A 22,472-nucleotide genomic window follows, 5' to 3' on the forward strand; every position below is an offset into this window, starting at 1 on the left:
TACACAGGCAGAGCGATTTGATATACTGCTAATTTGTAGCAAAAGAAATGTGAGTGACCAAACTACAAGTCCTCACTCCGATCACATTGAAGCTAATTTGTGAACTTTGTTATCTAAATCCTGATCACTACGGACTGTGTCTGAATAGCTTGGATATTAGGTCCGCTGGACAAATATAATACGGACATACAGAGTACGAGGAAGGAACAAAAATTTGAGACTCTAATAAGACACCTCTTCCCTAGGACCGTGCATATGAATTTATATTTTAGTGTTGCATTTTATTGAGTCTTGCAATTTTATTTATTTTTATAACAATTATAATGTCTATATAGCATGCAAATTTATGTTTAATAATATTTTATGTATCTCTACATATTTTCTCCGGTTTAAATAAATTAAATTGATTGTCTACATAACCCTCCCATGTGTATTTGAATGCAGGTGTGCCCTACTACCCTTTTATCTATCTATATTCCTTTTGAAGATTGGGTGTAATCTTCCTTGTAGGTGCACCCATTCTAATTTTTGTCTAGGAGGTGAGCCTTCTCTAAAACACATCTCGATTTACTAAAACACATCAGGAAAACTGACAGATCCTCTATACTACACCACACAGGAGAGCTGACAGATCCACTATACTACACCACACAGGAGAGCTGACAGCTCCTCTATACTACACCACACAGGAGAGCTGACAGATCCTCTATACTACACCACACAGGAGAGCAGACAGATCCTCTATACTACACCACACAGGAGAGCTGACAGATCCTCTATACTACACCAAACAGGAGAGCCGACAGATCCTCTATACTACACCACACAGGAGAGCTGACAGATCCTCTATACTACACCACACAGGAGAGCAGACAGATCCTCTATACTACACCACACAGGAGAGCTGACAGATCCTCTATACTACACCAAACAGGAGAGCCGACAGATCCTCTATACTACACCACACAGGAGAGCTGACAGATCCTCTATACTACACCACACAGCAAAGCTGACAGATCCTCTATACTACACCACACAGGAGAGCTAACAGATCCTCTATACTACACCACACAGGAGAGCTGACAGATCCTCTATACTATACCACACAGGAGAGCTGACAAATCCTCTATACTACACCACACAGGAGAGCTGACAGATCCTCTATACTACACCACACAGGAGAGCAGACTGATCCTCTATACTACACCACACAGGAGAGCTGACAAATCCTCTATACTACACCACACAGGAGAGCTGACAGATCCTCTATACTACACCACACAGGAGAGCAGACTGATCCTCTATACTACACCACACAGGAGAGCTGATAGATCCTCTATACTACACCACACAAAAAAGCTGACAGATCCTCTCTACTACACCACACATAAGAGCTAACAGATCCTCTCTACTACACCACACAGGAGAGCTGACAGATCCTCTATACTACACCATACAGGAGAGCTGACAGATCCTCTATACTACACCACACAGGAGAGCTGACAGATCCTCTATACTACACCACACAGGAGAGCTGACAGATCCTCTATACTACACCACACAGGAGAGCTGACAGATCCACTATACTACACCACACAGGAGAGCTGACAGCTCCTCTATACTACACCACACAGGAGAGCTGACAGATCCTCTACTACACCACACAGGAGAGCTGACAGCTCCTCTATACTACACCACACAGAATAGCTGACAGATCCTCTCAACTACACCACACAGGAGAGCAGACAGATCCTCTATACTACACCACACAGGAGAGCTGACAGATCCTCTATACTACACCAAACAGGAGAGCCGACAGATCCTCTATACTACACCACACAGGAGAGCTGACAGATCCTCTATACTACACCACACAGGAGAGCAGACAGATCCTCTATACTACACCACACAGGAGAGCTGACAGATCCTCTATACTACACCAAACAGGAGAGCCGACAGATCCTCTATACTACACCACACAGGAGAGCTGACAGATCCTCTATACTACACCACACAGCAAAGCTGACAGATCCTCTATACTACACCACACAGGAGAGCTAACAGATCCTCTATACTACACCACACAGGAGAGCTGACAGATCCTCTATACTATACCACACAGGAGAGCTGACAGATCCTCTATACTACACCACACAGGAGAGCTGACAGATCCTCTATACTACACCACACAGGAGAGCAGACTGATCCTCTATACTACACCACACAGGAGAGCAGACTGATCCTCTATACTACACCACACAGGAGAGCTGACAGATCCTCTATACTACACCACACAGGAGAGCAGACTGATCCTCTATACTACACCACACAGGAGAGCTGATAGATCCTCTATACTACACCACACAAAAAAGCTGACAGATCCTCTCTACTACACCACACATAAGAGCTGACAGATCCTCTATACTACACCACACAGGAGAGCTGACAGATCCTCTATACTACACCATACAGGAGAGCTGACAGATCCTCTATACTACACCACACAGGAGAGCTGACAGATCCTCTATACTACACCACACAGGAGAGCTGACAGATCCTCTATACTACACCACACAGGAGAGCTGACAGATCCTCTATACTACACCACACAGGAGAGCTGACAGATCCTCTATACTACACCACACAGGAGAGCAGACAGATCCTCTCTACTACACCACACAGGAGAGCTGACAGATCCTCTATACTACACCACACAGAATAGCTGACAGATCCTCTCAACTACACCACACAGGAGAGCTGACAGATCCTCTATACTACACCACACAGAAGAGCTGACAGATCCTCTCTACTACACCACACAGGAGAGCTGACAGATCCTCTATACTACACCACAGGAGAGCTAACAGATCCTCTATACTACACCACACAGGAGAGCTGACAGATCCTCTATACAATACCACACAGGAGAGCTGACAAATCCTCTATACTACACCACACAGGAGAGCTGACAGATCCTCTATACTACACCACACAGGAGAGCAGACTGATCCTCTATACTACACCACACAGGAGAGCTGACAAATCCTCTATACTACACCACACAGGAGAGCTGACAGATCCTCTATACTACACCACACAGGAGAGCAGACTGATCCTCTATACTACACCACACAGGAGAGCTGATAGATCCTCTATACTACACCACACAAAAAAGCTGACAGATCCTCTCTACTACACCACACATAAGAGCTAACAGATCCTCTCTACTACACCACACAGGAGAGCTGACAGATCCTCTATACTACACCATACAGGAGAGCTGACAGATCCTCTATACTACACCACACAGGAGAGCTGACAGATCCTCTATACTACACCACACAGGAGAGCTGACAGATCCTCTCAACTACACCACACAGGAGAGCTGACAGATCCTCTATACTACACTACACAGGATAGCTGACAGATCCTCTATACTACACCACACAGGAGAGCAGACAGATCCTCTATACTACACCACACAGGAGAGCAGACAGATCCTCTCTACTACACCACACAGAATAGCTGACAGATCCTCTCTACTACACTACACAGGATAGCTGACAGATCCTCTATACTACACCACACAGGAGAGCAGACAGATCCTCTATACTACACCACACAGGAGAGCAGACAGATCCTCTCTACTACACCACACAGGAGAGCTGACAGATCCTCTATACTACACCACACAGGAGAGCTGACAGATCCTCTATACTACACCACACAGAATAGCTGACAGATCCTCTCAACTACACCACACAGGAGAGCTGACAGATCCTCTATACTACACCACACAAGAGAGCTGACAGATCCTCTATACTACACCACACAGTAGAGGTGACAGATCCTCTATACTACACCACACAGGAGAGCTGACAGATCCTCTATACTACACCACACAGGATAGCTGACAGATCCTCTATACTACACCACACAGGAGAGCTGACAGATCCTCTATACTACACCACACAGAAGAGCTGACAGATCCTCTCTACTACACCACACAGGAGAGCTGACAGATCCTCTATACTACACCACAGGAGAGCTGACAGATCCTCTATACTACACCACACAGGAGAGCTGACAGATCCTCTGTACTACACCACACAGGAGAGCTGACAGATCCTCTATACTACACCACACAGGAGAGCTGACAGATCCTCTATACTACACCACGCAGGAGAGCCGACATCCTCTATACTACACCACACAGGAGAGCCGACAGATTCTCTATACTACACCACACAGGAGAGCCGACAGATCCTCTATACTACACCACACAGGAGAGCTGACAGATCCTCTATACTACACCACACAGGAGAGCTGACAGATCCTCTATACTACACCACACAGGAGAGCTGACAAATCCTCTATACTACACCACACAGGAGAGCCGACAGATCCGCTATACTACACCACACAGGAGAGATAACAGATCCTCTATACTACACCACACAGGAGAGCTGACAGATCCTCTATACTACAGCACACAGGAGGGCTGACAGATCATCTCTACTACAACACAAAGGTGAGCCAGGAGATCCTCCCCACTAGAATTCTATAATATCCTGAACTCCAACTGATGAATATTTATGACCCTTAGGATACACGCTTGCTTAGAGAGAAACACAAAGCTCCTAGTGTAATACATTTCAGTATGGGATGATGTGTGTGGCAGGGAATCAGTATATGGTTTCTACGTGTCCCCGGATCCACATGCCAAGCACAGGGGTGGGTGAAATCGGTACAGCAATAGGATGATCCAGTGTTGTGACCGCACTGCCAGGAAATATTGATCATCAGCGAGTTGGCTCCAAAGATTGTCTTTATTTGGGCTATGTGTTACGGGGACGGAATGCTCCCTTCCTCAGGTCCGGTCATGTTAAAAACAGCATATTGAAAACCAGTAAGATAAGAATTAGGCCATAATATTTTTTTTTTAAGTCAGAGATAAGGAGCCTGTAATGGTGACCTGGCCGATGAAACAGAGGTGAAAATTCAGATCCTGCTACTAGAGCATCTAGTAAAAAATGAATAATAATAATAATAATAATTAATAAAAACAATTGCCCCCAAAGGTGCAGATAGCCTTTCAAGATTCCCATCTAGCTAGGGTCCTTCCGAACTTTCCCTGTATAACCTTCAGAACTCTCAAAAACCTGCTGACCCCTAGTTAACACATGAAGTAAGTAAGCCTTCTAAGAGTCAGTTCCCCAAAATATTTTTTTTTATTTTTTTTGTTGGTACACCAAGAAATGCTTATGTTGAAGAAATATACAGCACGGTAGGAAATCCTTCAAATCAGCAACCACAGGTGAAACTTTTAACATCACATTGTTTTTGAATTGTTGATCGGACCATGTAACATACCTTCTAAAATGTCTGTGCAGATTACAGTACAGTACATCTCAACAATTAAGGTGCTGAATGAACACTCAACGCAACAAGATCAAGGCATCATTCCCTCAACACAGTGGGGGAGATTTATTAAACTAGTGTAAAGTAGAATTAGCTTAATTGCTCATGGCAACCAATCAGACTTCATCTTTAATTTTTCAAAGTAGCTGTCAAAAATTAAAGGTGGAATCTGATTGGTTGCTATGGCAACTAAGCCAGTTCTACTTTACATTAGTTTGATAAATGACCCCCCAGTGTCTCTAGACACTTCTCAGCTTACCATCAAGCGAACCCAGAGATCTTAAAATTGGCGCCTCTTGAACAAATCCCATTGTGTCATCCAGAAAGCATGGGGTAGTTAATCAAGAGGGAGAATTATTGGATCTACAAACCTAACTCTATTTCCATGTGACATAAATGAACTTATAGAGAATGTATATTATAGGACTTAAATAGTGTGTACTATAATCTTTTTTATTCATTTAAGAAATTGTGTACTGGGTCAGACTTGAACCTGGGACCCCAGTACTGTAGGATAGTAGTGCTGGGCATTTAGCCATGCTGACTGCATCCTCTGTCAATTTATTGCCCAAGAAGAAAACCTTCCTATCAATCAGCTCACAGCTACTATGACAACAGGGACGGCCTTAATTAAGCTAGAGTGCCCACATGACAGATCAGCCTTCTATCAGTCCCGTGATGTGCCTGGTTGTCATGTGACACTCCGAGCACCAAGCAGTTTGAGTGATAGATAGTGGCTTTAGTTTTATGTAATAGCCCTTAAAATACATTTAAAGGCCGTGTACACCTATGTTTTTTATTATTGCATTGTACTTATTTTAAGCTAAAAATAATTTTTTCAATTGGTCTTTATTAAAAATATTGAATCCTTTTTACTGTACATAGTTGAGATGCTGTAGTAGCAGCCTGCGGATTTTCTGTCTTTTCCGTCATTTGGGAAGCTGACGGGCTCCTTATCTCTGACCTTATAAACACTCATTATAGCTCAGTTCTTATCTTACTGATAAGAATGTGGCTTAAATAAGTGTTTATGACTTTTTAGTAGTTTAGAGATAAGGTTTATTAGATGACCGCCACAATGTGAGAGTACCAGTCACACAGTTAGGGTCCATTCAGACGTCCATAAGTGTTTTGCGGTCCACAAATTGCGGATCCGCAAAACACGGATACCAGGCGCATGCGTTCAGCATTTTGCGGACCGCACATGGACGGCCTCATGATAGAAATGCCTATTATTGTCCGCGATTGTGGACAAGAATAGGACATGCTCTATCTTTTTTGCAGGGCCGCGGAACGGAACTACAGATGCGGACAGCACACGGTGTCCTGTCCGCATCTTTTGCGGCCCCATTGAAACGAATGAATGAAACGGAGACATACGAACGTGTGAATGGACCCTTAGAAAAACAGTTAACCCTTTGTGACAGAATGGCTCAAAATTTTTAATAAAAGCCAATTGTATAATTTTTGCCAAAAATGAGTAAAATGCAATCATAAACAAAAATTGCCTCCAAAGGTGTACATAGCCTCTAACAGGCCTTCTTATGATTATATTAATGTTTAAATATTTTAAATTATTGATGATTTTAAATGATTTTATTTGAATTTCCTTGTATACATTAAGTGACTGTTTGCAACACCTCCCCTTGGAGGAGCTTTGTCTTTTAAATTGCCCTACATTGTATGTACGTTTTTAATATGACTGGGACCTGATGAAGGGAGCATTCAGGAGTAGTCCGAATAAAGACAATCTTTGGAGCCAATTCCCTACTGATGAGTATTTACTGGCAACGCGGTCAAGACACCGAATCATACTATTGCTGTACCGATTACAACCTTGCTTGGCTATTATAGCTGCTCCAACTGAAGTGAATGCAGTATGCTGGAATTTGTAGTTCTATAACAGTTGGCGTGCCTGTGGCTGCCAACCCCTGCTCTATACTGCACCACACATGACAGCCGACAGATCCTTTTAAAAGTGTCAACATCTTACCTCACGGTTGTGTCCTAGGAGTAGTTCAGTAGTACTACAGTGGTCACAGTTTAAATCTATAATTTCAACCTGCAGTGACCTAGAGGCCACATATTAAAATTCAAGTCGTGTTACTATCACTTATAATAATGGAATTTGGTGTAAGCTACATTTTTTAATGTGTGGTTTTGTATATGCTGGGATATTTCTAATTTATGTAATTTCCGGCTGGAGCACTGAGACTTAACTCATGGCCTGGATACAGTCACTAGGCGGGGGCTGGCCCAACCCCTGGGGCTTGGCTCCTTCCTGGTTGTCTGAGGTAGTGTGAGTCTGGAGATGTGAGCAGTCTGCAGGAGTCTTGGGTGGATTTTAAGAAAAGAGTTGGGGCCTAAGGGAAACTCAAGAAATTCCTTCCATAGTGAGTCTAGATGAAGATTTTTATGCAGAAAATTAAGCAGCCATATTTGTTGGCGCGGGGAAGACTGTCTGTGGAGTTATAACATGGATATAACATAGCACTTCCATAGCTAGGGGAAAAGGCCTCAGATCCCTAGTCATATGAGAGAGAGTTGCAGATGGCAAGTCTGTTAAAGGTCTATACCCCATTGTGTGCATTGTAGACCCACATTATGGGAAGATATTGGACTAGAGTGAGACATGGCAATACCTAAAGAATGTATCTGGATGTGGCACATGGAGTTAGTTCTTTTTGAAACTTTCAAAGAAACTAAGCGTACATTTACAAGTAAATGTATGTGGAGACTGCAGAGACTTTCAGTAAAGTACTGCTTAATTGTTTTACTAAATTCACCGGCCCTTGGACCCATTTCTTGAACATCACCAGAGTGTTGATCACAACACGTCCATCTGAAGGGGACAATTCACTTGGTTGTGGCCAGTGAGAGTCAGTTGGCCCCTTCTTCACTGTGCGCAACCTGGAGAGTGCAAAAGCAGGATCCCACCACCACGAGTGCCAGACTACCAATCTTATGCTCTCTACCTCATTTCTCCTGTGTGGCCACTGCATATACTTATCATGGCAGTTGTTTCACTTGTAGATTTTGTTGATTTTTACTTTATATATTTTTGCTATAAAGTTTATGTCATAACTGATTTTTTTCCCTCCAGGGCACTATTGTTATCCCACTTCTGCACTCTCTACTCAGAGAAAAAACATACTTTGCGAAACCTGATGAGTTCTATCCAGAACACTTTCTTGACTCTAAAGGAAATTTCAAAAAGAATGAGGCCTTTCTACCCTTCTCAATAGGTAATGTTTATATGGTAGTAACCACATCATGAAAGTCCAGATGACCACATCTCATTCAGCTTATAGTATCATTGGTAAAAGAGTTTCACTCTCTGCATGGTATGGTTTCAACATTGGTTAGGTAGAAAAAGGGGTGTGGTTTGGGGCGTGACTTCTCACAAAGTGTGATTCGCCTGAAGTGTGAATTGAGAACTATTCTTTGCTTGTTGAGACTGTTTAAAGAGATTGTCTGATGTGACTGTCACAGACGATGTCAGGGATAAATAGCAATCTTCTTCCGCAAATTCTTTCTTTAATCTTGATCTAGGTGTAAACTATTATTGCCATAATTTTCAGACATGGAGGATGCAGTAACCTGAAATGTTCACTTCTACGGGTACATTCACGTGACTCTGGTGCCGCCGTGCCCATGTTGCGGGTCTGCAAAACGTGGATGCCAGCCATGTGAACTCCACATCACTGTGCGAACCTATTGACTTCAATGGGTCTGCAATCTGCAAAATGCATGGATATGAAAGCACGTGGAAGAGCATCCGTGTCTTTCCAGGTCCGTGCTTCTGTGTTTGTCTGGGCTGTCCTATGGCGATGGGTGTCTTAACAATCTCCTTCACCTGCAGCAGGATCTGGGAATCTTTAGTTGCTGGTCACCCCGCTGACTGTAACAATGTAGCTCCAAAGATTATCCGCAATCTTGGACCTTCAGTCTCCCTGGAGCAGTTTTCTTCACAGTTGAGCTGATTTTGTGGCTTTAAGACCCTTGGAGCAGGAGCAGATATTCGTGCTTTCTCATTAGCCTAGTTAGCTCTAGCCTTTACTGGCAGAAAGTGGGACCAGCCCACTGCTACCAAGAGGGCGAGGAATGGGATAGTTAGTCCCATTTCCTGATGCCAACCAATGACAACCATAACTTCATACTGGTGTATTTACATAATATTATATTTTATATTAAACAATTGCAGATACCCCAAGTTCTGGGGTACTGCACGCACTAGAACACTGGGGTACTACAAGTCCCAGCATATCCTAGACCTTATAAATTAGTACTTAATACTAAGGCACCACAAGAGGAGGCTGCCTGCTTTAGAGTGATAAAACAAGGCTCTGCAAAGGAGGGTGGGGTGGGGGAGTCTCCCTGTGGTATAAATAATTTAGCGATACCTTAGAGCAGGGGTGCACAACCTGCGGCCCCCAGAGCCAAGATTTGCGGCCCCCGTCCTCCTGGACAGAAACACAGCTGATCATAAATCAGCTGTGTTTCTGCCAGCAGCGCCGCACGATGGATCATTATAGCTCCTGCCCCTGCACTGTAGCAGGAGCAGGACGGGTCGTCGGCTGTCAGTGACAGCGGGGGAGCCGAGGAAAAGGCAGAAGAAGTTATCAGCGCTTCTGCCTTCTCCTCACACAGGTGAGCACTATGTAGGGTAGACCCGGCTTGGGGGCAGAGGAGCGCAGAGCTGCAGGGTTAGGAGACCTGATCAGCTCTGCCTGTGTACAATGCCCCCACTGCAGGCTGGTTTCCCCTGTAACTGGGGCTCCTTTGGATGCTCCAGTTACAGTGGAAATAGTGCAAAAAAAAAAGTCTGTGTCCCCAAAGGTCTTTCAGTGACCTCTTAGGGAAAAATTATGTGGAAAAAATATATTAAATAAGTTAAAAAAATATTTAAAAAAATATAATAAATCACAAATAAAAGAAAAAATAAAATAAAATATGATGTGGCAAAAAAATAGAAAATTATATGAAAAAAAAATACAAATAAAAGGAAAAAAGGAAAAGTTGCTAAGTAAAAGAGTGTTCACTGCCCCCTAACAATCTTTTTATGATCCCTTGTCAGTATGTGGCAAAAATATATATATAAAAAAAAATAGAAAATAAAAAAAATAATAAATAATAAAATACAAATAAAAGAAAAAAAATTTAAAGTGCAAAATAGTAGAGTGTTCATTGTCCCCCAACAGTCTTTTTATGACCTCTTGGGGGAGATATTATGTGGCAAAAATATATTTAAATAATATAATAAACCAATTATAAAAAAAAAAGAATACAATAAAATATTATTAAAATACAAATAAAACTAATAAATAAAAAGGAAAGAGTGAAAAATTCACAAAAAGTGTCAATGTCCCCCAAAGGTCTTTTTATGACCTCTTGGGAGATGTTATTTGTAGCAGAAATATATTAAAAATTAAGTTAAAAAAGATAAAAACACCCACACCAACCAAAACCGTTGCCATTATCGCCCCATTCATGTGAAACCGCTCGAACCACCAGGTGCCCAAAAACACAAAAAAAAAGTGTCTTTTCAGGCCTGGTTATTAAAGTGTTAACTAATAAGCGCTTTCCCCACTAGAAAGAGAAAGTGCTTACTGGTTATTACATGATGCCTGTAACTGGCAGGAGGCGGTAATAACCAGGGAGCACGGCCTCTGCAGTGAGGGAAATCACTGATTTATGAACAAGTTCCTGCAGCGTGGCCCCTGAACCAGAAGATTCATACTTACCTGCTCCATGCCCCCGCTGCCTCCATCTTCTGGTTCCTGCACTGTTACACCTGTCCGTGCATGACCATTGTCACATACACCGCTCCAGTCAATGACTGGCTGCAGCAGTGACACGCTGCTTGTGGCCACATCACCGCTGAAGCCAGTGATTGGCTGCAGAGGTAATTGTGACCATGGCCATGCACTGACAGGTGTAATCAGCGTTGGGAGCAGGTAAGTATAACTCTTCGGTTTCAGGGGCAATGCTGCAAGAACTTGTTAAAAATTCATTTTTACTGGGAAATCCCTTTAAGCCAGGGTGGATTAGCCATAGATCTCACAGGGAAATTTCCCGTGGGGCCATCTGGGCCCTCCTCACGGCCAACCAGTGAGAGTTTTTGGGGATGTATTTTGTGCTCATGGGGGCAGTATTGTGTGATGAACTGTTGGGCGGTATAATGTGCCACAATATGGCATTGCTGGCCCGGACTTCCATCAATTTGTACCCGACTACAAAACGTGGCCACTGTTAGTATTTTTCTAGGGCCAGCAGCGAGATATTCAGGTCAATTACTGGAAATACGTCTTCATAGGGACACTCACTCATGATAACTTGCAGTATAATCGTGCCGCACATCTCTCTGTGTGATCAGGGATGTGCTACTCATAGTCAATAAAAAGAAAGACGGTCCAGCTTCACTGAAATCCCGTGCAGATAAAATCCCGTGCAGATAAAAACCAACATACAGCAATGCAGAAAATCGACCGGTTTCGGATCACTGTAGATGTGGATCCTTAGTCATGATGTGCATCAGTAGGAGGTGAAGTCGAGACTAAATAGTGAGCCACTGGGAACAGGTGATCACAATCAGGTACAGGACACACCTCCTGATGACATCCTCCACAGAAAAAGTGCATAACAATTACAACATGCCAAAAAAGACATAGAAAGTAAGATAAAATTTACAAAATGCAATAAAAGAGAAATAAAAAATATATTAGTAATGTAGAATAGTATCATGACGCCTGTTCAATCCTGACGGTATCCGTGAGCCTAATTTGAAAATCCAAAAGCACTCACGATTGAGCAACTTTTTCTTGTGATCACCGCCTCTGCTTGGTCTATTAACCCTCTCCACTCCTTGTACTGACATGCTATCTGTATTACCATTATGAACCGCAGCGAAATGCAAGCTTGCGGCGGAAACATTTTTTACCTTAGCATGGGGTACATCAGAGATGTGACGGCAAATTCGAACTTTTAAGCAGTTTGATGTGCACCCGACGTACTGTGGATTACACAGAGAACATGTGATGCAATATACCACATATGTGGTGTTGCAATTAATGTATTGCTGAATGGTGTGAGTGGTATGATTGCTTGTAGACAGAATATGCGGGCCCATCCTCATATGTGAGCAACATGTGCATTTTTTATGTCCACATTTAAAATTACCTATGTGTCTCAGCCAGGTAGGCTGGGTCCCAGGTTTATCCTGGTAAAGAGAGGGGCTCACCATATTGGCTAAAGTAGCAGCACGTCGGGCAACACATTTAACACCGCTTTTTACAACATCACCCCAAACTTGGTCATATTTGAGAAGATGAAAATGTCTTTTGACAATGTTACATATTTGTGAGTATTCACAGCTATAACTCGTGGAAAAAATCACTTGCTTCTCTTTATGACCAAGTTTGGGCTTATTGTTTGGGAAAATTATACCGAGTTGAAACAGGATCCCACCGCTCCTTTCCAAACCCTTTTGAGGAGTATCTTGGAGGAGGGACTGGATAGTGGATACTTGGACCAAAAACAATTTGACTATATTTTTGTCTCTTATCCAGTGGTCCCCATCTTCCATTCCCTCCCCAAGATACATAAAGAGGGATTCCCCCCTCCTATGCACCCTATAGTTTCGGGTATTGGGTCTTTTTCAGAGAATCTGTCATCTTGGGTGGACAGTATGCTGCAGCCACTGGTACAGTGTATTCCTGGTTTTCTGCGGGACACTGCTTCAGTCTCACAGGCCTTCCATTCCTTCCAGTGGTCCTCTGATCTTTCTTGGATCTCTGCTGATGTCGCTTCTTTGTACACGGCTATCCCCCAGGATCTCGCCATTATATCCTTGGGTTGGTTTTTGAGTCTTTATTCCAATTTCTCGTTACCCTTTAGAGATTTCCTCTGCAAAGTTGTATTATTTCTTATGCAGCACAATTATTTTATGTTTAATGGGAGGTTTTTTCTCCAATGCAGAGGAGTCTCTATGGGGGCCCGTTTCTCACCATCGCTTGCAAACATTTATATGGCATGGTGGGAACACCATTTTCTTTTCTCTGATTCCAACCCATGGAGTGGATCCGTCCGGTGGTACGGTCGCTACATCGATGACCTGCTCTTTGTTTGGTCGGGCGATGTGGCGGCCGTACCATCATTCGGATCCTTTCTCAATGCCAACAATTGCAACTTACGTTTTTCTCTAAATTCGCACAAGACCATAATATCCTTTTTGGACTTGTGTTTGGTGGGGGACGTGGGGGTTGGCCGTGTACAGAGTCGCACGTATAGAAAAGTAACCGCAGGAAACACCATCCTGCATGCGGGATCCTGTCACCCTGCACATACTGTCCACAACATCCCCAGGGGTGAATATATTCGCGCTTTGCGCAATTGCTCCTCTAGTGAAACCCGTATTGAAGAAATGAATACTGTTACCACCCGTCTCCTAGCGAGGAATTATCCCAGCAGACTTTTAAACCGATCCAAAAATATGGTCTCCACTATGTCTCGGGACAATCTAATTTTCCCAAACAATAAGCCCAAACTTGGTCATAAAGAGAAGCAAGTGATTTTTTCCACGAGTTATAGCTGTGAATACTCACAAATATGTAACATTGTCATAAGACATTTTCATCTTCTCAAATATGACCAAGTTTGGGGTGATGTTGTAAAAAGCGGTGTTAAATGTGTTGCCCGACGTGCTGCTACTTTAGCCAATATGGTGAGCCCCTCTCTTTACCAGGATAAACCTGGGACCCAGCCTACCTGGCTGAGACACATAGGTAATTTTAAATGTGGACATAAAAAATGCACATGTTGCTCACATATGAGAATGGGCCCGCATATTCTGTCTACAAGCAATCATACCACTCACACCATTCAGCAATACATTAATTGCAACACCACATATGTGGTATATTGCATCACATGTTCTCTGTGTAATCTACAGTACGTCGGGTGCACATCAAACTGCTTAAAAGTTCGAATTTGCCGTCACATCTCTGATGTACCCCATGCTAAGGTAAAAAATGTTTCCGCCGCAAGCTTGCATTTCGCTGCGGTTCATAATGGTAATACAGATAGCATGTCAGTACAAGGAGTGGAGAGGGTTAATAGACCAAGCAGAGGCGGTGATCACAAGAAAAAGTTGCTCAATCGTGAGTGCTTTTGGATTTTCAAATTAGGCTCACGGATACCGTCAGGATTGAACAGGCGTCATGATACTATTCTACATTACTAATATATTTTTTATTTCTCTTTTATTGCATTTTGTAAATTTTATCTTACTTTCTATGTCTTTTTTGGCATGTTGTAATTGTTATGCACTTTTTCTGTGGAGGATGTCATCAGGAGGTGTGTCCTGTACCTGATTGTGATCACCTGTTCCCAGTGGCTCACTATTTAGTCTCGACTTCACCTCCTAGTGTTACTCATAGTCAATGTAACTAAATTAAGGAGGAATGACTGTGATAGCGATCATTCCCCCGTCACTTTACATCGGCCTGTGTACATTGCGGCCCCTTGAAATAGAGCAATGTGACAATGCGGCCCTCAGACCAAAAAAGGTTGTGCACCCCTGCCTTAGAGAGACTAAAATTAAAATAGTTAAAAAGATTTTCAAAACTCTAAAATGCCCAAAAGTATAAAAAATTCAACGTATTTCCCAGTTTTACATATACAAATAAAATAATAAAACATAACGTAAGTATCTATATTATAAAAATCAATGTCTTTTTGACCGTCCTCTATAGGCATCCAGAGGCCTTAACTGTTGGACACCAAATTTGGCACAGAGGTACATAACGTGCCTAGGAAGGTATTCGTAACGATCTCTCTAGGACATACCGATCTTGGGAGACATGGCTGGATGATAGCTATGACTGGGCAGTTAATGTACAAGGTTACAGTCTGTTTAGAAAGGATCGTCAAAACCGGAGAGGGGGAGGGGTCTGCCTTTATATAAAGTCCTGTCTAAAGCCCACAGTCCGAGAAGATATAAGTGAGGGACATGAACATGTGGAGTCACTATGGTTAGAGATACATGGAGCTAAAAACAACAATAAATTACTAATAGGAGTTTACTATAAACCACCTAATATACCACAGTCCACAGAAAATCTACTACTAAACGAGATAGACGAGGCGGCAAATCATAATGAGGTGGTTATTATGGGGGACTTCAACTACCCAGATATAGACTGGGAAACTGAAACTTGTATATCTCATAAGGGAAACAGGTTCGTGGCTATAACCAAAGACAATTACCTCTCCCAACTGGTTCAGGACCCGACTAGAGGGACGGCCATACTGGACTTGGTATTAACCAATAGACATGACAGAACAACAGACGTGCAGGTCGGGGGACACCTGGGAAATAGTGACCATAAAGTAATAACCTTCCAATTATCATTCAAAAGAGCGTTTCTACAGGGAGGAACAAAAATACCAAACTTCAAAAAAGCTAAATTTAGCCAACTAAGAGAGGCCATAGGCCAAACTAACTGGGACAAAGTCCTCACAAATACAGACACAAAATGGGATATCTTTAAAAACATCCTAAAAACTCATTGTGAGAGGTACATACCGTATGGTAATAAAAGGTTAAGGAACAAAAATAAACCAATGTGGATAAACAGAACTGTAAAGAAAGCAATAAATGACAAAAAGAAAGCATATAAAACACTAAAACAGGAGGGTTGCACGGAAGCACTGAAAAACTATAAGGAAAAAAATAGAACATGTAAAAAACAAATAAAAGCGGCCAAACTAGAGACCGAGAGATTAATTGCCAAAGAGAGTAAAACTAACCCTAAAATGTTCTTCAATTATATAAATGTTAAAAAGTATAAAGCTGAAGGTGTTGGCCCTTTAAAGAGTAATGAGGGGGGAGTCGCAGAGAGCGACGAGGAGAAAGCAAAGCTGTTAAATATTTTTTTCTCCAATGTATTCACTGAGGAAAATAAATTGTCAGATGACATGCAGAATGCAAAAATAAATTCCCCATTAAAGGTGTCCTGTCTGACCCAGGAAGAAGTACATCAGCGGCTTAAAAAGATTAAAATAGACAAATCGCCAGGACCGGATGGCATACACCCCCGTATCCTAAAGGAATTAAGTAATGTCATAGCCAGACCCTTATTTCTGATATTTGCAGACTCTATACTGACAGGGAATGTCCCACAGGATTGGCGCGTGGCATATGTGGTGCCAATATTCAAAAAAGAGCCAAAAACAGAGCCTGGAAACTATAGGCCGGTAAGTCTAACATCTGTTGTGGGTAAACTGTTTGAAGGTTTTCTGAGAGATGCTATATTAGAGCATCTCAACGGAAATAAGCAAATAACGCCATATCAGCATGGCTTCGTGAGGGATCGGTCATGTCAAACTAATTTAATCAGTTTCTATGAGGAGGTAAGTTCTAGACTTGACAGCGGCGAATCAATGGATGTCGTATATCTGGACTTCTCCAAAGCATTTGACACTGTACCGCATAAAAGGTTAGTATATAAAATGAGAATGCTCGGACTGGGAGAAAACATCTGTATGTGGGTAAGTAACTGGCTGAGTGATAGAAAACAGAGGGTGGTTATTAACGGTACACACTCAGATTGGGTCACTGTCACTAGTAGAGTACCTCAGGGGTCAGTATTGGGCCCTATTCTCCAATATATTTATTAATGATCTTGTAGAAGGCTTGCATAGTAAAGTATCAATTTTCGCAGATGACACTAAACTGTGTAAAGTAATTTACACTGATGAGGACAGTATACTACTACAGAGGGATCTGGATAGACTGGAGGCTTGGGCAGATAAGTGGCAGATGAGGTTTAACACTGATAAATGTAAGGTTATGCACATGGGAAGGAAAAATGCAAGTCACCCGTACATACTAAGTGGTAAAACACTCGGTAACACTGACATGGAAAAGGATCTAGGAATTTTAATAAACAGCAAACTAAGCAGCAAAAACCAGTGTCAGGCAGCTGCTGCCAAGGCCAACAAGATAATGGGTTGCATCAAAAGGGGCATAGATTCCCGTGATATGAACATAGTCCTACCACTTTACAAATCGCTAGTCAGACCACACATGGAGTACTGTGTACAGTTCTGGGCTCCTGTAAACAAGGCAGACATAGCAGAGCTAGAGAGGGTTCAGAGGAGGGCAACTAAAGTAATAACTGGAATGGGGCAACTACAGTACCCTGAAAGATTATCAAAATTAGGGTTATTCACTTTAGAAAAAAGACGACTGAGGGGAGATCTAATTAATATGTATAAATATATCAGGGGTCAGTACAGAGATCTATCCCATCAGCTATTTATCCCCAGGACTGTGACTGTGACGAGGGGACATCCTCTGCGTCTGGAGGAAAGAAGGTTTGTACACAAACATAGAAGAGGATTCTTTACGGTAAGAGCAGTGAGACTATGGAACTCTCTGCCTGAGGAGGTGGTCATGGTGAGTACAAAAAAGGAATTCAAGAGGGGCCTGGATGTGTTTCTAGAGCGTAATAATATTACAGGCTATAGCTACTAGAGAGGGGTCGTTGATCCAGGGAGTTATTCTGATTGCATGATTGGAGTCGGGAAGGAATTTTTTATTCCCCTAAAGTGGAGAAAATTGGCTTCTACCTCACAGGGTTTTTTGCCTTCCTCTGGATCAACTTGCAGGATAACAGGCCGAACTGGATGGACAAATGTCTTTTTTCGGCCTTATGTACTATGTTACTATGTTACTATGTTGAGATTTTCCCCAAAAATTTATTAGCCAATAGGAGGTCACAGGTTCTTTACTCATAACTAGGGATGAGCGAACCCGAACTGTATAGTTCGGGTTCGTACCGAATTTTGGGGTGTCCGTGACACGGACCCGAACCCGAACATTTTCGTAAAAGTCTGGGTTCGGGTTCGGTGTTCGGCGCTTTCTTGGCGCTTTTTGAAAGGCTGCAAAGCAGCCAATCAACAAGCGTCGTACTACTTGCCCCAAGAGGCCATCACAGCCATGCCTACTATTGGCATGGCTGTGATTGGCCAGTGCAGCATGTGACCCAGCCTCTATATAAGCTTGGGTCACGTAGCGCTGCTGATTCAAGCATAGGGAGAGGTTGCAGCTGCGATGTTAGGGCGAGATTAGGCAGATTACCTCCTCCAAAAGACTTCATTCTGTGATCGATCTGCAGCTGTGGATCATTGAAGTGCTAATATCGACTTGCTCACTTTTTTTAGGCTGTCCAGAGCGTTTTTATATCACTTTTTTCTGGGGTGATCGGCGGCCATTTTGTGGCTTGTGGTGCGCCAGCACAAGCTACCACAAATTGTATTTAACCATCAATAGTGTGGTTATTTTTTGGCCATATACTACATCAGCTGCAGGCTGAGCCGGTGTCACCGAAGTGCATTTAACCATCAACAGTCTGGTTATTTTTTGGCCATATACTACATCTGGTGCAGGCTGAGCCTGTGTCACCCAAGTGCATTTAACCATCAATAGTGTGGTTATTTTTTGGCCATATACTACATCAGGGGCAAGTTAAGCCTGTCACCCAGCGCCTAAAAAATAGACCTGACATTTCTATTCAACCAAATCTGTACTGTTTTAGCTGGTCAAGTTATTTGTAGTGACCGTAAAAGCACAGTTTTTGTTCTGGGTTGAAAAACTATTCCCAAATTTGACATTCTCAAAATAAGTAGTTTCTGCTATATCAGGCCTACTTGAAATCTATCCCAAAAAGGATATCTTAGATTCAAGGTGCTGATAGTGTCATTCAGAAAAACTTAACACACACGCTACCGTGCAGATACAAGTCTAATTCTGTGATTAAACGTATACCTGTCACACAGCGCAAAAAAAATAGGCCTCACATTTCTATTCAACCAAATCTGTACTGTTTTAGCTGGTCAAGTTATTTGTAGTGACCGTAAAAGCACAGTTTTTGTTCTGGGTTGAAAAACTATTCCCAAATTTGCCATTCTCAAAATTGTGGTGAACGGGAACAATGAGGAAAACATCTAATAAGGGACGCGGACGCCGACGTGGACATGGTCGTGGTGGTGTTAGTGGACCCTCTGGTGCTGGAAGAGGACGTGGCCGTTCTGCCACAGCCACACATCCTAGTGAACCAACTACCTCAGGTCCCAGTAGCCAGCAGAATTTACAGCGATATTTGGTGGGGCCCAATGCCGTTCTAAGAATGGTAAGGCCTGCAGGTACAGGCATTAGTCAATTGGGTGGCCGACAGTGGATCCAGCATGTTCACATTATCTCCCACCCAGTCTTCTGCAGAAAGCGCACAGTTGGCACATGAAAACCAAGCCCATCGGTCTGTCACATCACCCCCATGCATATCAGGGAAACTGTCTGAGCCTCAAGTTATGCAGCAGTCTCTTATGCTGTTTGAAGACTCTGCTGCCAGGGTTTCCCAAGGGCATCCACCTAGCCCTTCCCCAGGGGTGGAAGAGATAGAATGCACTAACCCACAACCACTTATGTTTCCTGATGATGAGGACATGGGAATACCACCTCAGCACGTCTCTGATGATGACGAAACACAGGTGCCAACTGCTGCGTCTTTCTGCAGTGTGCAGACTGAACAGGAGGTCAGGGATCAAGACTGGGTGGAAGACGATGCAGGGGACGATGAGGTCCTAGACCCCACATGGAATGAAGGTCGTGCCACTGACTTTCACAGTTCGGAGGAAGAGGCAGTGGTGAGACCGAGCCAACAGCGTAGCAAAAGAGGGAGCAGTGGGCAAAATCAGAACACCCGCCCCCAAGAGACTCCGCCTGCTACTGACCGCCACCATCTGGGACCGAGCACCCCAAAGGCAGCTTCAAGGAGTTCCCTGGCATGGCACTTCTTCAAACAATGTGCTGACGACAAGACCCGAGTGGTTTGCACGCTGTGCCATCAGAGCCTGAAGCGAGGCATTAACGTTCTGAACCTTAGCACAACCTGCATGACCAGGCACCTGCATGCAAAGCATGAACTGCAGTGGAGTAAACACCTTAAAAACAAGGAACTCACTCAGGCTCCCCCTGCTACCTCTTCTGCTGCTGCTGCCTCGGCCTCTTCTGCCGCTGCCGCCGCCTCGGCCTCTTCTGCTGCTGCTGCCGCCGCCTCGGCCTCTTCCTCCGCCTCTGGAGGAACGTTGGCACCTGCCGCCCAGCAAACATGGGATGTACCACCAACACCACCACCTGCGTCACCAAGCATCTCAACCATGTCACACGGCAGCGTTCAGCTCTCCATCTCACAAACATTTGAGAGAAAGCGTAAATTCCCACCTAGCCACCCTCGATCCCTGGCCCTGAATGCCAGCATTTCTAAACTACTGGCCTATGAAATGCTGTCATTTAGGCTGGTGGACACAGACAGCTTCAAACAGCTCATGTCGCTTGCTGTCCCACAGTATGTTGTTCCCAGCCGGCACTACTTCTCCAAGAGAGCCGTGCCTTCCCTGCACAACCAAGTGTCCGATAAAATCAAGTGTGCACTGCGCAACGCCATCTGTGGCAAGGTCCACCTAACCACAGATACGTGGACAAGTAAGCACGGCCAGGGACGCTATATCTCCCTAACTGCACACTGGGTAAATGTAGTGGCGGCTGGGCCCCAGGCGGAGAGCTGTTTGGCGCACGTCCTTCCGCCGCCAAGGATCGCAGGGCAACATTCTTTGCCTCCTGTCTCCTCCTCCTCCTACTCAGCTTCCTCCTCCTCTTCTTCCACCTGCTCATCCAGTCAGCCACACACCTTCACCACCAACTTCAGCACAGCCCGGGGTAAACGTCAGCAGGCCGTTCTGAAACTCATATGTTTGGGGGACAGGCCCCACACCGCACAGGAGTTGTGGGGGGGTATAGAACAACAGACCGACGAGTGGTTGCTGCCGGTGAGCCTCAAGCCCGGCCTGGTGGTGTGCGATAATGGGCGAAATCTCGTTGCAGCTCTGGGACTAGCCGGTTTGATGCTCATCCCTTGCATGGCGCATGTTCTGAATTTGGTGTGCAGAAGTTCATTCGCAACTTCCCTGACATGTCATAGCTGCTGCATAAAGTGCGGGCCGTCTGTTCGCGCTTCCGGCGTTCACACCCTGCCGCTGCTCGCCTGTCTGCGCTACAGCGTAACTTCGGCCTTCCCGCTCACCGCCTCATATGCGACGTGCCCACCAGGTGGAACTCCACCTTGCATATGCTGGACAGACTGTGCGAGCAGCAGCAGGCCATAGTGGAGTTTCAGCTGCAGCACGCACGGGTCAGTCGCACTGCGGATCAGATCCAATTCACCACCAAAGACTGGGCCTCCATGCGAGACCTCTGTGCCCTGTTGCGCTGTTTCAAGTACTCCACAACATGGCCAGTGGCGATGACGCCGTTATCAGCGTTACAATACCACTTCTATGTCTCCTTGAGAAAACACTTAGGGCAATGATGGAAGAGGAGGTGGCCCAGGAGGAAGAGGAGGAAGAGGGGTCATTTGTAGCACTTTCAGGCCAGTCTCTTCGAAGTGACTCAGAGGGAGGTTTTTTGCAACACCAGAGGCCAGGTACAAATGTGGCCAGACAGGGCCTACTACTGGAGGACGAGGATGAGGAGGAGGTGGAGGAGGTGGAGGAGGATGAGGATGAAGCATGTTCACAGCGGGGTGGCACCCAAAGCAGCTCGGGCCCATCACTAGTGCGTGGCTGGGGGGAAACACAGGACGATGACGATACGCCTCCCACAGAGGACAGCTTGTCCTTACCTCTGGGCAGCCTGGCACACATGAGCGACTACATGCTGCAGTGCCTGCGCAACGACAGCAGAGTTGCCCACATTTTAACGTGTGCGGACTACTGGGTTGCCACCCTGCTGGATCCCCGGTACAAAGACAATGTGCCCACCTTACTTCCTACACTGGAGCGTGATAGGAAGATGCGCGAGTACAAGCGCACGTTGGTAGACGCGCTACTGAGAGCATTCCCAAATGTTACAGGGGAACCAGTGGAAGCCCAAGGCGAAGGCAGAGGAGGAGCAAGAGGTCGCCAACGCAGCTGTGTCACGGCCAGCTCCT

At 44.4% G+C, this 22,472-nt stretch overlaps 1 protein-coding gene across 2 annotated transcripts in view; it reads left to right on the plus strand.

Annotated features, from left to right (window-relative positions):
- The window catches only part of LOC120997237 (cytochrome P450 2C14-like), a 106,588-nt gene that overhangs the window by 65,193 nt on the left and 18,923 nt on the right, over positions 1 to 22,472 (plus strand). For both annotated transcript variants that reach the window (XM_040427237.1, XM_040427236.1), the window contains exon 9: positions 8,525 to 8,666. In XM_040427237.1, the coding sequence (XP_040283171.1) occupies positions 8,525 to 8,666 (142 nt within the window). The remainder of the gene's footprint in view (positions 1 to 8,524; positions 8,667 to 22,472) is intronic.

This window comes from Bufo bufo, chromosome 4, assembly GCF_905171765.1.
Source record: "Bufo bufo chromosome 4, aBufBuf1.1, whole genome shotgun sequence".
Lineage (NCBI taxonomy): Eukaryota > Metazoa > Chordata > Amphibia > Anura > Bufonidae > Bufo > Bufo bufo.